The 16356-nt window shown below is 50.8% G+C and overlaps 2 protein-coding genes across 2 annotated transcripts in view; one reads left to right on the top strand and one right to left on the bottom strand.

The window, feature by feature from the left end:
• The window catches only part of LOC8032668 (cationic amino acid transporter 4), a 130092-nt gene that overhangs the window by 1996 nt on the left and 111740 nt on the right, over nucleotides 1-16356 (top strand). The window lies entirely within an intron of this gene.
• LOC120846941 lies at nucleotides 7675-11757 on the bottom strand. The gene is made up of 2 exons (XM_040218848.3): nucleotides 10951-11757; nucleotides 7675-8092 (listed from the first exon to the last, which is right to left on the bottom strand). Exons 1-2 carry the CDS (start codon nucleotides 11755-11757, stop codon nucleotides 7751-7753), a joined length of 1149 nt encoding a protein of 382 aa, XP_040074782.3. The 3' UTR covers nucleotides 7675-7750.

Raw genomic sequence — 16356 nt, 5'->3', positions numbered from 1 at the left:
AGGCGAGACAGTTGTCGTCACTACCTGTCAAAGTTCCTAGGTAGACAAGCATTTAAACGAGGCGTTAGCGACATGCGCGAGATGTTCTTTGCTAATCGTTCAATTAGTTTTAAAATTCTTTGTGACGTCTTTTTCACCAATAGATTGGTGTGTCCGATGTGATACTGCTCCCTCGAACACGAATCGACCAAGAAATAAGTGCCGAAATTTCGATGTAATACCTCCTTAAGAGGGAAGCTTTTTGCACGTTTCCAATGACGCGCCTCTGTTGACGCGCACTCCTTTCACGTTGGCACCGGGGCGTGGGCAGATGTATTCGTCTCCTCAGTATGCACGACGTACGCGACAACATAAAACCGAGGCGCAGGAATCGACGCCGTTTGCGCAAAAGCGCCGACACCCGGGAGGGAAGATTGGCGCTTGAAAGACAACGTTATGCGAAGCTGTGGTGGCTGCATGAAAAACCGCCGGCGCCCTGGAGAACGGACTGACTTTCCGAAGACAACCTTATGCGAACCGTTGTTGGGTTGGAATTCCCATCCTTCGCTGGCTGGAAAACCCCAGCGCTAAATGCTATAACGCATTTCGTCGAGAATCAGCGTAGCGAAAGCGGCGATTTCGACACTACTTTTTTAATGCGAAAGCATTAGCTGGTCTCATGGAGCGAGCCGACGTCATGAGTTCGAAGCGCGAAAACGGCTCCTAGTTTCCGCGACCCCAATAGGAGCGATTCGCCTTCGGTTCCATTGGCTGGCGCGCGCCGACGGGGCTCCCATTGGGCGCTGCGACATGCGCCTCCGAGATCCAGAAGCGCGCACGCGCTTCTGGATCTCGGAGGCATGCTTTCGCATTCACACCTCATAAGAAATGCTTAGATGTACCTCGACCTTTTTCTGTTTTTTTTTTTTTTTTTTTTCAAAAGCTTAGGACACGGACTCCGTTTTCCTGCACGATTTGAATGAAAAATTGAAGTACCTCTGCATAGTGTTGACAGCTCTTCCTGTCTGATATATCCACGTGTGAGGAGCCGCAGTAAGTGCACACGTTGACCTCGTTACACGCATGTGCACACACGGGAAACGCGGAGCCATATTTTATTGGAGGAGTGAGTATATGCGCGTTCTCCGGTTTTAAAATGATGTCGCAGTAGAAGAGCCTAGGCATTTGTGGCAACTTTTACGTCCTTATTCTGAGCAATTACTGAGCCTATCAAAGCTATAATGCTATGAAAAAAAAGCAGTTAAGCGGATTTTCATTTTTTTGTTTTGCGTTTAATATTCATTAAGAAGCACATTTCTTAGCTTTCCTTTGCAGCGTCCCAGAAATAAATTTTATAATAAATACACATTGCAGGGCTGCGTTGCAGTGCAAAATGCATTTTTGTATCTGTATCTGTTAAGATATTTTCTCCGTGCATTGTCATTACGAAATGAATTGAGGAAGTCGGTGAAATCAAAACTTCGTTCGCTAAACAACATTTTTCGGGATCTACGCATTGGCGCCATTCCGTGATCGTGCTCGCTAAATTCCAAGTGGCAGTTGTGAACGAGCATGCTCCGTTCTTTCTACTTTCGCAAATTACTGCTTAGAATCATTCCCCTACGTGAGTAACTAAATAAACTTGCCTTAGTTTTTCTTTCTAGGCAACGGCAGTCGCAAAAAAAATGAGAAATATGAGCACCGTTCATCCCCTCAACCCGAAGCCAGAACAAGCGGCCACGTGGCCTGGTGCCCTGGTGCCTATCCTATGCCGCCAACGTTAATCATACCCATGCGCTGAAGTTGGCGTTGGCAAAGTAGAGAACGCGTGCTGAGCTCCAGGCATTGTTAGTTCGGCTATTTTCATCACCGCAGTAGTTGGACACGAGCCAGTACCCGAGTGTCCGCCGAGACACAGTGAACTAGAAATGATTCAGTGGGCCGAGCTGCTCCTCTCATGATTTCAGTTGAAGGTCAGAATGTGAAAATTTGGCGTGGTGTCGCTGCGATCGAAGTGGCTTGAGAGGCAACGAGAGGATTGGAGGATGACTAGAGAAGAGTGGGCTTGGATTCGACCTTTCGTACAGTAAGCTAGGCCAAAAAATTCAGCGATCCTTACCGGAATTGATGTATGCGGATGATATTGTACTAATGGCTAACAACAGGACAGAGTTGCAGGAATTAATTAGCATCTGTGGTAGGGAAGGAGAGGAATTAGGTTTAGAATTCAGTAGTGAAAAATCAGCAGTCATGATTTTGAACGATGATGAAGTTGAGAGGCTGAAGATACAGAATATTACAGTTGAGAGAGCTAGTAGATACAAGTATCTAGGGGTATGGATATGTGATGGTGTAGAATATTTCAGCGAGCATGAAAAGTATATAGCAGGTAAGGGCGACAGAAACTCAGCTGTAATGAAAAATAGAGCACTTTGAAATTACACCAGGTATCAGGTGGTGAGAGATTTGGAAAGGAAAGGCTTGAGTTTTGGAAGCGCAGTGCTATGCATGAAATCCGAAGTGCATGCGAGACTAGAAATAAAACAGCGCGGAGTAGGTAGGCTGGCTTTGGGGGCACATTGCAAAACGCCAAACCAGGGAGTACAAGGAGACATGGGATAGGCGTCATTTGAGGGCAGGGAAGCTGTGAGCAAGATAGAATTTGAGGATCGGTTGAGGCAAATGGATGGGAAGCAATGGGCACGAAAGGTTTTCAGCTATTTATACAGGAGGACTATAGACACGAAGTGGAGACAGCCCACTAGGAAATTAAGAGGAAAGTTTTTAGGCTATAGTGGAGTTACGGAAGAGCAGGTCTTAGTTAAGAAGAAAGTCAAGGCCACAGAAAGAGATCGGTGGCTAGAGGGAATGGAGACAAAGACGGCTCTGGAAAGCTATAGATTAAACAAAACAGTTATTGTCAAAGAAAACATTTATGACAATTCTAAGGAAAGCTCATTGTTGTTTGAGGCAAGGACAGGTGTTTTGGGAACCAGAACATACAAAGCGAAGTACCAGGAAATGGATGCAGTGTGCACTGCTTGTGGAGAGGAGGACGAGACGACTGAGCACTTGATACTCTACTGTAAAGGGCTTCATTCTATGCCGAAGACAACATAGATTTAATAAAGTCATTGGATTTTGGAGACTTCGAAAGAAAAGTGGATTTCAAGACAGTAGAGATTACCAAGCAAAGATTAAGTGAATGGTGGCAGAAAGCGAGAGAAAACTAGGTATTTTCTCATTAACTAATGGCAAGGGGGTTTTATAGCCTAACTTTCTTTTCAGTGCGGAGTGAATATGGTTTTCACCATTAAATATTCTAAGCTTAAATGGTGAAACAAAATGGCTATAGGTGGCGTAAGCTACCGCTCAACGCGGTCGTGACGTCGCGTTGAGGACAACGCCTTTACGCTCAGTCGGCGTCGTGACGCGGTCGTGACGTCACGCCGAGTCGAGGATGCGTCGACGTAGTCGTCGACGCCTACGTTGACGTCGACGACCCACGCAACGTCAAATGTCGCTAAAACGTCACGTGACGTCGACGTCAAAGCGACGTCACGACGAAGCCTTGCCGTCTTGTAACTTCGTCGCCTTCGCCAACTTCAACTTCTCCAGTTTGCTTTGACCAGAGTCTATACTCGTGGACACTTTTCTGTGGCATTTCCAACGAGGGAAAGAGAGCACGCATGCGCAGCTTTGACCAGCGCTCAACTGGGCGCTTCCGTGTCTTTGATTGCAGCCCTGCTGTGGCGCAACTCCCGGCCGCCCAGTGGCGCTTAGAGCCTATACTATGTGCCAGGGCCGCTTTGGAAACATAGATGACATCATGTCTCACTGGACAGGACTAGAGCCACTAAAGGAGCTGCGCTTAGAGCATCGGCACTCTGTTCCGCGACAATGTCCTTGGTGCCGCCATTTTGGTGCTTGTGCAGATCAGACGCAACTACCGATCGTCATGATTCAAAAGCGCGACATCCTCAGCTTTAGATTCGGTGTTGGGAAGCTGATGTAATCTTGTTTTGCTCTGTCGCGAACTCTTTGAACATTTGTGGCGGGAGGAAAAGCGTTTCCTGTGATTTCAGATAAAGCTTGTGATAACTGGCAACCATGATTATAAGCCACAATATGGGCAAGTGTCGTTACTTTGAAGCGCGAAAGAACGCGAAAGAAATGCCCATTCTTCTATTGGCTGAGCAAAACGGCTCCTATAGATAGGCATTGGCGGCCGCTTCACGAGAGCGCGCATTTGGCCGCCGCTCTCGTGTCAGGCGTTGCCAGAGGGAGCGGTGGGTAAGTGTGGGGCTGCGGCTGCGTCTGCGTCTCTCGGCGCCGAGGAACATGGCGGCGCCTTAGGCATCTATATCGTCGGCGGCCGAAACCTCGGCAGTAGCGAAACGTGGCCGTGCACGCCAGTATACCGCAGACGAACTAAGGGAGCGGAGTAACGACATTCATGCTTTCGAGTTCACAACTCATAAGTGCTTAGCTGTCCCCAGAATTTTTTTTTAGCCTTATGTGGGGGCGAGATCGAAGCTGCTAAAGTCACTTTAGAAGCTACAAGAACAAGCATGTTTCCATGAACGATGCATGTGCTGCACAAGCGCGCGTGCTTGGCAGGGGCCCGGAGCTTGGTCTTGTATCTTCTGCTACACCATAGCCTCCTTTATTCTATAGAAAGCCGGCCAAATGGCGAAAGAACGTGGCCGCTGTAAAGGGGAAAGGAGATAAAAAAAAAGGGTGCGCGCGGAGGGGCTCTTTCTGGCAGGTTCAACCAAATGCCCGAGGGGTAAAATCCAAAAACAAAAGCGCGATCCTTTTTTTTTTTTTAGAGGAGAACTTTTTGCGTTGATTCTCTTCTATGCCTTTCCTCTCCCGTTTCTCCACGCGCCGGTAGCCCCCTTTATTTTTTCTTCGTTGCGGTTTCTTGATTTTCGCAGAGGCCCCCGCGCGTATAGGGAGTATTCACTGGCGCCCATAGCTGTGTGCGCGAATGCTGAGCACTTGCTGACGGCGAGCTTTTACAGTTCTTTTGCAACGTGCATTCTGCACCATCAAGAGTGCCGGTCCGAGCAGCCTATTGATGTGAGCTCATTCTGAGCATGCACTCTAAACAGCACCCACAAATATGGCGTCCAGTGAATACTCCCTGTTGTTAGCATGGCTGAATGGTTACCCTGGAGCAACTGTATACACCAGGGGTGGCCAAACTGCGGCTCGCAAGCCGCATGCGGCTCTTCGCGTGTTAAGGCACGACCACATTGGCGTCGCGGAGGCCTGCGGCGCGACGGTCGGCGCTGTCGTTTGCCGACCCAAACCAGTTTTCGGCTTCAACGGCGCGACGTACGGCGCCGCAGAGCCAACCGCTCCGTGCGTTGTTCAGAGCTCGGCGCCGCTCGCCGCAGAAGAGAGGAGCCAATGGGAGGTGGCGTAGATAGTGACGTCGCGATGCCATGGCAACGCTCAAACCGGCCCTCCGCGTTCCGAAGGACGTGTTTCGTGTCGACTGCCATCCCTATTTCCCTCCGATGCTTTCCGCAACGGAGTGGTTCCTTGAAACTGTGCGAATGTTTTCCTTTTTATTTGACAAGACGCAGCCAGACTACCTAGATACTGACGCTAAGAACAACCGCTGGGAAATTAAAGGAGAGGAATTCGGAATAGCAAGTGAGTGTCTCCGTGGCACTTGTTGCATATCGTCTGTGTTGTGTCGGATGTCGTGTTGATTTCGTGACACTTTCGAAACTAGCCTTCATCTCTGGCGCGCCACCGGGGCAGCAAAGCACTGACCTGTCCTTCGGTGTTTCGGTAGAACCAACTCGGCCGGACACAAAACCTGCGCCTGCTTCCCTTCAGAGCGCGGCGACGTCGCAAGATCATCGAGCAGGCTAGGATAATCACATTCACGCTGATCACCAGGTCATCGTGGACTCCTACTATGTAGGCAGCGAGTGCGGTTTCGATGCTGATATATGCGAAAGATGAGAGCCGAAACGGAAGAATCTAACGAAGAGCAGACGACGAAAGAGCGGGAAATCCGACGGGAGGCGCGATCGCGAGCTCCAGAACTGTCACGTGACGCCCGCAAAACGGAGGCCAATGTGGACTCCTCGCGTTGGGAAGCTGGACGGCGTTGCCGCCCGGCGGCGCCGTTCACGCTAGTGTGGTCAGGCCTTTTGCGGCTCGCCGGCTCCCTCCCCTTCCCCCTCCCATCCCCCCTCCCCCGCCTCCCTCCCGGTCACATGAAAGTTTTTGCCCAGAAAGAATGGAACGCGTTTGAAATCGAAAGAGGGGTTGCGGTTTGGTAGTTTTGGGTGCTACTGCTACCTTACGTACGGTTGGACTGCTTTTGACTCAGATAGATTGAAAGTAGTCCGAGTTTCGTGTATTGCTCTAAACAAAAAAGTGAAAGCCGTTTACAACTCCCTGTAACACCGAATTAGAGCGCAGCTCTTGAGGAGGAGGAGGGAAGGGTACTGGGGGTGAAGTGACCTGGGGGGGGTCACGTGACCTTGGGGGTCACGTGACCTTGGGGGGTCACGTGACGATGCCGATGATGTCATCAGTGACGTCACTGATGACGTCATCCGTGATGATGACGATGACGATGCGGATGCCGGTGACGTCACTGATGACGTCATCCGTGATGATGACGATGCGGATGCCGGTGACGTCATCAGTGACGTCACTGATGACATCATCAGTGATGATGACGATGACGATGCGAATGCCGGTGACGTCATCAGTGACGATGACGATGCGGACTCCGATGACGTCAGCGATGATGACGATGCGGATGTCGATGACGTCATCAGTGGCGTCACTGATGACGTAATCCGCGATGATGACGATGACGATGCGGATGCCGGTGACGTCATCAGTGACGTAACTGAGGACGTCATCAGTGATGATGACGATGACGATGCGGATGCCGGTGAGGTCATCAGTGACGTCACTGATGACGTCATCAGTGATGATGACGATGACGATGTGGATGCCGGTGACGTCATCAGTGACGATGACGTCATCGGGGAGGTCACGTGACGTCGGCGAGGGGGTCACGTGACCCTAGGGGGTGGTCACGTGACCTCGGGGGGGGGGGGGTCACGTGACCTCGGGGGTCACGTGACTGGGTATCACGTGACCTTGGGGGTCACGTGACCCTGGGGGAGGGGTCACGTGACCTCTGGGGGTCACGTGACCTTGGGGTGACCTTGGGGACCACGTGACCTTGGGATGACCTTGGGGGGTCGCGTGACCTTGGGGTGACCTTGGTTACGCCGACGCCGACGGCGACGGCGACGCCAACGGCGACGCCGCTCAAGCCGAGAACGGGCCCCTAAGAGCTGCGCTCTAAAATTTGCCCCCGCCCCCCCCCCTCCCCCCCCCCCCGCGGCTCTTGAGAGTTTCTTGGTTTTATTTGCGGCACGTAGGCCGGGTCAGCGTGGCCACCCCTGGTAGAGACCTTTTTCACAAGGGCGCCGCCATGTTGAATTGTCGTCACTTCCAGTATGGGCGATAACATTGTTTTGCCGTCGACACGCCAATAGAAGACATTTAGGATACAAGCCTAACCATCACACATGCTCGTTTTGCCTCTGTACTAACTTGAGCAGACGACATTCCAACGGGCAAAGAGGGCTTCTTTATTGAACGTGCTATACTTATAGGCGCTTGTCACGTGACATCCGTGACCGGGGTGCGCACAGCCGATGCGCCGTGGTGCGCCGTGACTTGCAGCGCCACGCTGCTACATTCCTTCCCCCTCACATCAGCTTCGGAAGTCCTCCGGTTTGTACCTGTCCGGTGGACGCCGCACTCGCGTACTTCTTCTGGAAGTCGGTGCCTCAGTACAAGGCTCCGGTGTCGTCACTGGCGCACTTGTGGAACTCGGTGGTGGAAGCGGCTGCTGACGCGTCCGTGTAGCTTGTTGACTGCCGGCTTGAGAGTCCGCTGGCATAGCAGCAGAAGCAACCTGTGGCACCATCGGCTGGGTTTCTCGAGGCACCGGAACATCTGGGAGCGTAGGCTCCTCCGGCGTAGGCGGTGCAGCAAGGGACGTCGGGCTTGCAAGGCGGTCTCGGATGTGGTCGGCGTGTGTGAACCGCACAACCTGCGCCACTTTCACTAAATATGTCACAGGACTGACGACTTGAGTCACCACACCTTCTTCCCATGACACTAGCTCGCCTCGCACCGTTTTGACCAACACAGTATCACCCACAACAAAAGACCGGTTAGCACCTCGCGACGCATCACTCTGTTCCTTCAGGTGCTGCTGTTTGTTTTGCATGGCTTTTACAAAATCGGGTTTAAGCAAAGAAAGTTTCACTCGTGGCTGTCGCTTCAAAAACAGCTCGGCTGGAGTGCGACCAGTGGTACTGTTTGGGGTGTTTTGATAGCTCAGTAAAAAGCTATCCAAACGCTCGAGCAAAGAGTGTTTCTTGCCACTCTGTTTCTCGTCTAACAATTGCTTCAGCAGAGTTTTTTTTTGTGGTCTGCACGAGACGCTCTGCTGCGCCGTTGGAGGCAGCATGATAGGGTGGCGTCTTAACGTGCTTGATGCCATTCATACTCAAACTCAGAGAACTCATCTGAAACAAACTGAGGTCCGTTATCACTCACCAGTACCTCTGGTAGCCCATAAGCCGCAAATACACTTCGCAATTTGTCGAGTGTTTTACCAGTAGTGGTGGAAGACATGGACCACACTTCGATCCATTTCGATAAAGCATCCACCAGTACTAGGAAGACATGGCCTTCTTTAGCAGCAAAATCCACGTGTACACGTTGCCACGGCTTAGTTGGATAGCTCCATGGCTGTAACGGTACAGGTGGAGCAGCGTTCTGAACAGACTGACATACGCGACACTGTCGTACGTAGCTCTCGATTTATAGGTCTAGCCCTGGCCACCATACAAAACTTCTGGCAAGCATTTTCATGCGGCTAGCACCTGGATGGTCCTCATGCAACAGTGCCAAAACCTGTGACTGCAGCTTTTCAGGTACAATCACCCTTGAGCCCCAGGTGACGCAGCCTTGCTCAAATGACAACTCGTCACGTCGTACATGGTACGGTTTTAGCTCTTCGCTACTTTGGGCAGGCCATCCATTCAGAACGTAGTTAGCTACGCGAGACAAGGTCAAGTCACGTTTTGTAGCTCTAGCTACGTCTTCCGCGATCAAGGGAGTACTGTCAAACAACAAAAGACACTCAGCAGGGTCGTCAGCTGTTGTCATTGGTCGTGGGAGTCTAGACAGAGCATCAGCCACCTCGACATCTTTTCCTTTACGGTACTTGAGTTTGTACCTATAGGCTGCAAGAATCATTGCCCATCTTTGCATTCGAGCTGCCGCTAGCGTAGGTACAGGCTTATCGTGCCCCATTATCCCAAGCAGTGGCTGATGGTCTGTATAGAGAGTGAACTCCCTACCATACAGGTACCGATAGAACTTTTTCAGACCAAACATCAGAGCTAGCGCTTCTCGCTCGCACTGTGCATAGTTCTTTTCCGCTGACGTGAGCGTTCGCGACGCGAACGCCACTGGGCGCTCTTCCCCTTCTGGTGTTACATGAAAAATGACAGCACCAATCCCGTACGATGAAGCATCACACAGCAATGCAATTGGCTTGTCTACGTCGTAGAACGTGAGAACCTGGCTGTTTACGAGCAACTGCTTCGTAGCAGCAAAGGCCTCGCTGCACTTCCGAGTCCACGACCACTTTTCACCTTTTTTCAACAACCGATAAAGCGGTTCAGCTACGCACGAAACATTCTTGAGAAACTTAGCGTAAAAGTTTAGCATCCCCAAATACGCCTTCAGCTCCGTTACGCAGGTGGGCTCGGGCGCTTCCGTGATAGCCTTTGTCATTGCTTCTGTCGGGTAAATGCCATCGGCACTCACCGTGTGACCAAGGTGGGTCACCGAGCTTTGGAAAAAACGGCACTTGTCCGTTTTCAAAGTGACATTGTAGTCACGAAGTCGACGCAAGACGCATTCCAGCGTCTTTTGACAGTCCTGGGTGTCCTTTCCAGACACGATGACGTCATCAATGTAGCATCCCACATGAGGTATGCCTTTAAGCACCTCGTCCATGAAGGACTGAAAAATGGCTGGCGCACTGGCCACACCAAACGGTAGGCGTTGGAACTGAAACAACCCCATGTGCGTGTTTATAGTCAAAAGTGGTTTGGACTCGGCAGCCAGCGGTACCTGCTGATACGCAGCAGAAAGATCCAGCACGCAAAACACTTTGCCACCTGCGATGGCAGTGTATAGATCTTCAGGTCGCGGCAGTGGGTAATGGTCGGTTTTTAGTACAGGGTTGATCGTTACTTTGTAATCCCCGCACAACCTGAGTGATCCATCTTTCTTGTGAATTACAACTACCGGAGTCGCCCACTCACTGTGACTTACGCGGCGTAAAACCCCGCTCTTCTCTAGCCTGTCCAGCTCTTCTCCAACCTTATCGCGTAACGCGTAAGGCACCGGTCTCGCCTTGCAAAAAACCGGCGTACAATCTTGTTTTAGAACTATCTTCGCTTGATAGTTGCTCGTGACACTAGACTGATTAGAAAATACTGTCGGGAACTTGTTACGCAGCGCTTCTATTCGGTGTGAATCAGTTACATGTTCCAGTGACATGACGCTTTTCCAATCAAGTCTGAGCCTCTCAAGCCAGTTCCGCCCCATGAGCAACGGCAATTTCTTGCCTTGGTTATCGACGACGATAACGGGCAGTTTCAAAGTCTGGGTTTCGTATGTGACGGAAACGTCACATTGCCCTTTTACCGGGATTCGTTCACCCGTGTACATTTTTAGGTTTACCCGAGATGGCTCACACTTGACATGAGGGAACGCGGTTTTCGCAACACTTTCAGGAACAATTGTTACAGCCGCTCCTGTATCAATTTGCATGAAAACGTCCGCCCCTTCAACATTGACTTTCACTTCATAACCCGAACGCACCGTGTTAAGGCAGTGATAGACGTCCAGTTCTGAATCGTCCTCCGAGCAGTCCACTGCATTCGCGTTCTTGGGTCCCTTTTTCTCGTTCGAGCACACTTTTTGCAAATGGCCTAGCTTGCCACACTTGTGACACGTAGCATTCTTGTACCAACATTTGCTTGCCGCATGCGCCCTTCCACATCTTTCGCAAGACTTCTTGCTTTGCTTGTGTTTTCGAACGTCACGCTTATTGACGTTATCTTTCTGGTTCGCTCTTATCTCGTTCAACGACGCGTCTTTGCTTCCGGCGTGTAGTAACGCTGTCTGTCGTGCCGCCTGCTCTTGATCCAATGCGATCTTGCATGCCTTTTCGAAGGTTAAGCTTTCTTCGGCGAATAGCCCACGTTGCGTTTCTTCGCGCCGTATTCCCGCCACAAGCCTGTCCCTCAGAGCATCTTGCAGAAACTGGCCAAAGTCACACTTCCTTGCCAAATGCTTTAGCGCTACAATGAAATCTTCAACGCTCTCCTGTTCCTCTTGTACACGTCTGTTGAATTTGCACCTTTCCGCTATGACCGAGCTCTTCGGGCTATAGTGGTTTTTCAGCAAAACTTTCACTTCTTTGAACGACTTATCTCCCGGTACTGCCGGTACGACCAAGCTTTTCAGAACTTCGTAAGCTCGAGGTCCTATAACTGTCAAGAACACCGCTAGCTTCTTTTCTGGTTTGATGTCGTTTGCGCTAACGGAGTGCTCGAAACGCTCTAAATACGAGTCAAAATTCTGTTGTTTTGCGTCGTATTCGACAAGCTTTCCAAGAGGTGCCATATTTCGGCAAACCGACGGTGTACTTATCGCTTGCTGGCTTCCGTCCGTCGTGTCCGCTCCGTCCGTCGCCCGCTTGAGATGCGATGACTGCGCTGCTTTGGCTGTCGCTGTCCGTTCAGTTGGCCCCGCTCGTATGGTGCTCGTCTGCTGCCGTCTGCGACGCTTCCGCTGGGCAGCGCGGGTGCGTTGTCATTCTCGTCGCCAATGTACTAACTTGAGCAGACGACATTCCAACGGGCAAAGAGGGCTTCTTTATTGAACGTGCTATACTTATAGGCGCTTGTCACGTGACATCCGTGACCGGGGTGCGCACAGCCGATGCGCCGTGGTGCGCCGTGACCTGCAGCGCCACGCTGCTACAGCCTCCCCTCTATTTTTTACTATTTACACGTTGGAACGTTTTATTATTTTTTCGTCGCCCATGCCGGATACGCCTATTAGGTGACTGGGGACGAGAGGACACGAAAAAGGTGTATAGGCTCTGCTTGTAGAACCAGAATATCGCATTTCTTTTCCCTTGGCCGCCATCTCCATATTGGCGGAGGAATGGTCACGTGGGCGGAACTGGATTAGACCTTCGTGGGGCCAAGCGGCCTTGCAGAACGCCGAGTTTCTGGGGTAACATTTTTGCGCTTTGCGTTCGCAAAGTATAGATCCTAGACGAAAATAGAGCGAACCAAAAGTTTTCTAAATCATTGAACATTATGTGTAGCAACAGAGTAGAGTACAATGGAGTTTTTTTATAACGCGAGTGACGTTTTAGAACATCCGTTTCCAAGGTATGGGAAGCAGACGACACGGACGACTATCCCATCCCGTTGCCCGCGTGTGCGGCTCTCGCGGAATAATACACGCTGCGCGATCGGCACATCCGGCCACCTTGGCGAGTCGGCGAGGTCACATTCGGAAGCGAGGGGACGGTGTTTGCGTCAGCGGCTGCTTTTTTTACTGCAATGAATTTCGCATGCGCGTAGAAAGAGCACCGTTAAAATGAGAGGAAGTAGTGCAAAAATCGCGCGGACAGCGGCAAGAGCTTGTGCAGGATCCCGAAGGCGAGAACCGATGTGCGACGCCGCCTCGTCTGGTTTTTGCGTATGGGAAGGAGACCGGAAACAGCCACCTGACTGTACTTCATCACGACACGACACCATCACGACCGTGGAGCCGTGGACACCACACACCTCGACGATAGGCGACCCGCGAGCGCGCTTTTTGCAACCGAGAAGGAAGCAGGAAACGACGGGACGACGATGACGGCGCATGAACGGCTCGTCGCCGAACGCCGCACTATTTACCTCGCCACAGCACGCTGCCTCGCGTCCACGCCTTCGCGTTCCCTGCAAAACCGACCGTGGCTTCCCGCAGTGCTTGGCTCCAGAATGGCACCATCTCCATACTCTGATACGCAAGCCGAATTCTGAAGGATGCGCTTACGTCGACGATGACTTAGACACTGCGACGTCTGTCCAAACCAGACATCGCAGTGTCTAAGTCATCGTCGACTACGGGGAGGGGGGGGGGGGACATATTAGGTCACGATATGTCAAAGAATTAGATAATTGACTACAATTTGTTAGTTAACTTTTTAATTGGTGAAAATAAACACATGGTGGAAATTATAAATTTCTTGAGCGTCATCAAAAACATTTAATCAGCAAATTTTAGAAACACTTTTAGCTCGTGGGAAGCGCGGTAGTGCGCTGAATTTGTAACTCGTGCAACAAGCACGAAGCTGGCGGTACAAAAAAAAAAAAAAAGAAAAGCACGCGGATGAAAGAGAAAAAGCAAAAACAGGCTGGATAGTTTTCGAAGCTCCGGCCTTGCGCCTGTTGGACGAGTGGTAACATTCGGAAGATTCAGCTTTGCCAATCATATGAAGGTCATACGTGATCGCACTCCAAAGAAAAAATTCGGCAGAGACACTTAGACCGCTTAAGTGTAGGAATGCGAAAGCATTCCTACATGCAGTGCATTCTTACAAGCAGCGCGCCACGTCTTCCTTTCTCACACGGCGCGCCGGCGGTGACATCACGCGCACCCATTGCGCAGGCGCGGCCACCCGCCGGCTCCACGGCTTCCGTGACGATGCATCTGCGTTGCTGTGCTTTTCTTTGTGTTTTATTTCTGAGGCGAGTCCGCTTTGACCTTGAGTCGCCGCGCCGGCTTCCGTGACGAAGCATCTGATGTGACGCGTCGCAGCCAATCGGAATTTCGCGTGTAGGTGCCGTTTTTCTGGTACAGATGGTCAAGTTGATAGTTGATAGTGGTCAAGTTACAGACAACGCCGGCGTCGCTCCATGGGGCAGTTAATGTTTTCGTATTAAAATTAAGATATAAAGTGTACGTGCAAGAGGAGGAGGATGGAGATGTCGCTACCCTTCTTATTCAGGAGCCTTATATATTCCGTTTCACGATACCTTGGTGAACTGTGGAGGCTAGGGCCCCGCGACCCAATAAGAGCGTCGGAGCGAGGCACGTGACCCGACGTCGGGAGCAAAGTCACCACGGCAAATGGGAGGCGCGAGGGCCGGAGGAACCGACTGTCGTCTGCTAGCCAAGAGTCGTCTGCTCCGAAACCAACCGACTTCGGATGAACGTCCACCGTAGCAACATATCCGCCCGCTAGAATAGCGAACACTTCGGGAACTGTTCAGCCGCGAATCCGTGACGGGTGCTAATGCAACAGCACAGTGCGATGTTTTGAGCGTAAACGTTCGATTACTCAGTTGCGATCGCCGGTGATCGCCAACAACCACAACGCTACAAAAAAAAAAAAAAAAAAAAAAGAAGAAAAAAAATCTACCGGATACGGATGGGGCGTCACTTATTCGTTTAAATATAATTGAAACTCATACATCTGTGATATTTTTTTATTATTGATATTTTCTCTTTATAGACGGAATCGCGCGCGTTCAATTGCCGTTTAAAGAAAAAAGAAGCCCGGAACTACTTTGTGTCGCGGAGGGCTTTGTCGCTGTGTCGGTAACGAGGCCCCGGTGGCCTCGTCCATGGATTGTTATCAGGTGCCTTGCTCCGGTGCCCTTATTGGGTCGCGAGGGCCGCAGCTTCCACAGTTCGCCAAGTTATCGTGAGAGGGAGTATGGACGTTTGCAAGCACGGCCTCTCAGCGCCGCCATCTTGCTGCTGGTGTGTCAAACATTGACCCCTTAAACGTGACGTCACCACTCTAACAAGAAAACGATTGGTCAAAAATCGGGCGTTGAATTTAAACAGCTAAAAATGATAGATAAAGAAAGTCTAGATTTCACACTGAGTGCGACAGAAGTTTGCCAAGAATCGACTGTTTCTGAAATGTTTGCGACGGCAGTTTCCGGTCCTCGAGACGTCTCGAGACGTCTCGAGATGCCTCTTGCAGACGACGAACGCATGACGAACATACACAGAATGACTGAAGTGTGCCGTGTGCGACAGTTTGAATCATCTGCACAGTGATACGATTTTGATCTTGTATTTATTTGGAACATGGCAGGCCTTGGAAAACTAATCAGGTTTGTGAGAACGAATTGCATTTGCGTGCTATACGGGACAGTGTCTAATGAAAATTACAGGTATGGAGATCTGCTAAAACTATAGCTAGAAAAGCATCTATTTAAAACATGATATCAACGCTGTGTCGGGTCCTTCTTTCTGATATTGCAGTTAACGGGCATTGAATGATAGAACAATTATTTACTCTAAGATGAGCGGTTCGAGATCCCGAACCTCGTCTTTTAGGCTCGCAATAGACCCTTTCCGGAATTCAGTTGCCATCTAGTGACTCAAATGGCAGTTTATCTTTTACCGTATACTAATGGCGGCAATGAACCTTTGGTCTGCAGTATTTTATAGGGCACCGTCAGTTTCGCAAGTCAACGGTAAACGAGAATGTGCACTTTATTGGTCAGTTCTTTTTCAATCTCTTTCAGTTTCAATGGCGAAAAATATGCAACCAGTCAGAACGAAGCGCCAACCAACATAGACGCCTTGAAAATGTTCTATACAGCAAGGGGCTTTGAAGCCGAGTGTGTGCTACTGTCGTGGTCGAGATAACATTGATTGAACTGCGTAGGTTTATTCTAGCATAGCAATACAGGTAGGTGTGAGTCGTGCCTTGTCTGGTCGCAATCTGGTGGAGAGAGGGTCCGCGCGCAGAAGCGGCGGGCAGAGTTCGGGGTCACCCGGCGGCGGTGGCGATGATGATGATGGCGGTGGCAATGATGATGATATCCCGACACCTCCCCCACTTTGGAAGAACAACACTCACACTTCCCCAAAGCGGTCAGGTGGACAACTCATACGCCCACTCCTTGTGACGGTAGGTGCCACGGCCGGTTGCAGGTGTCGTCTTGTTCGCCGTGTAGTGCCGGTCGTCGTCTGCACCACGTACGAACGGGGTTGAGGCGCTGGCCCTAGAATGTGGCCGTAAGAATTCTGACCGCAGTTCCAGGTGGAAGGGTGTCGAGCTCACGTGTTCTGCGGCGCTCGTCATCGTGTTGGCGCTTATTTTTCTTGTATAAGGCGTTTCTGGAGCGAAAGTCAGTGGTGTCTCAGCGAGGTTGGAGAGATTCTGGTTTTACTGGCACGTTTGTGCGCAGTCTT

Source organism: Ixodes scapularis, unplaced genomic scaffold, assembly GCF_016920785.2.
Source record: "Ixodes scapularis isolate PalLabHiFi unplaced genomic scaffold, ASM1692078v2 PGA_scaffold1__304_contigs__length_218370807, whole genome shotgun sequence".
Taxonomy (NCBI): Eukaryota; Metazoa; Arthropoda; class Arachnida; order Ixodida; family Ixodidae; genus Ixodes; species Ixodes scapularis.
This window is presented reverse-complemented; position numbering and strand designations above follow the sequence as displayed.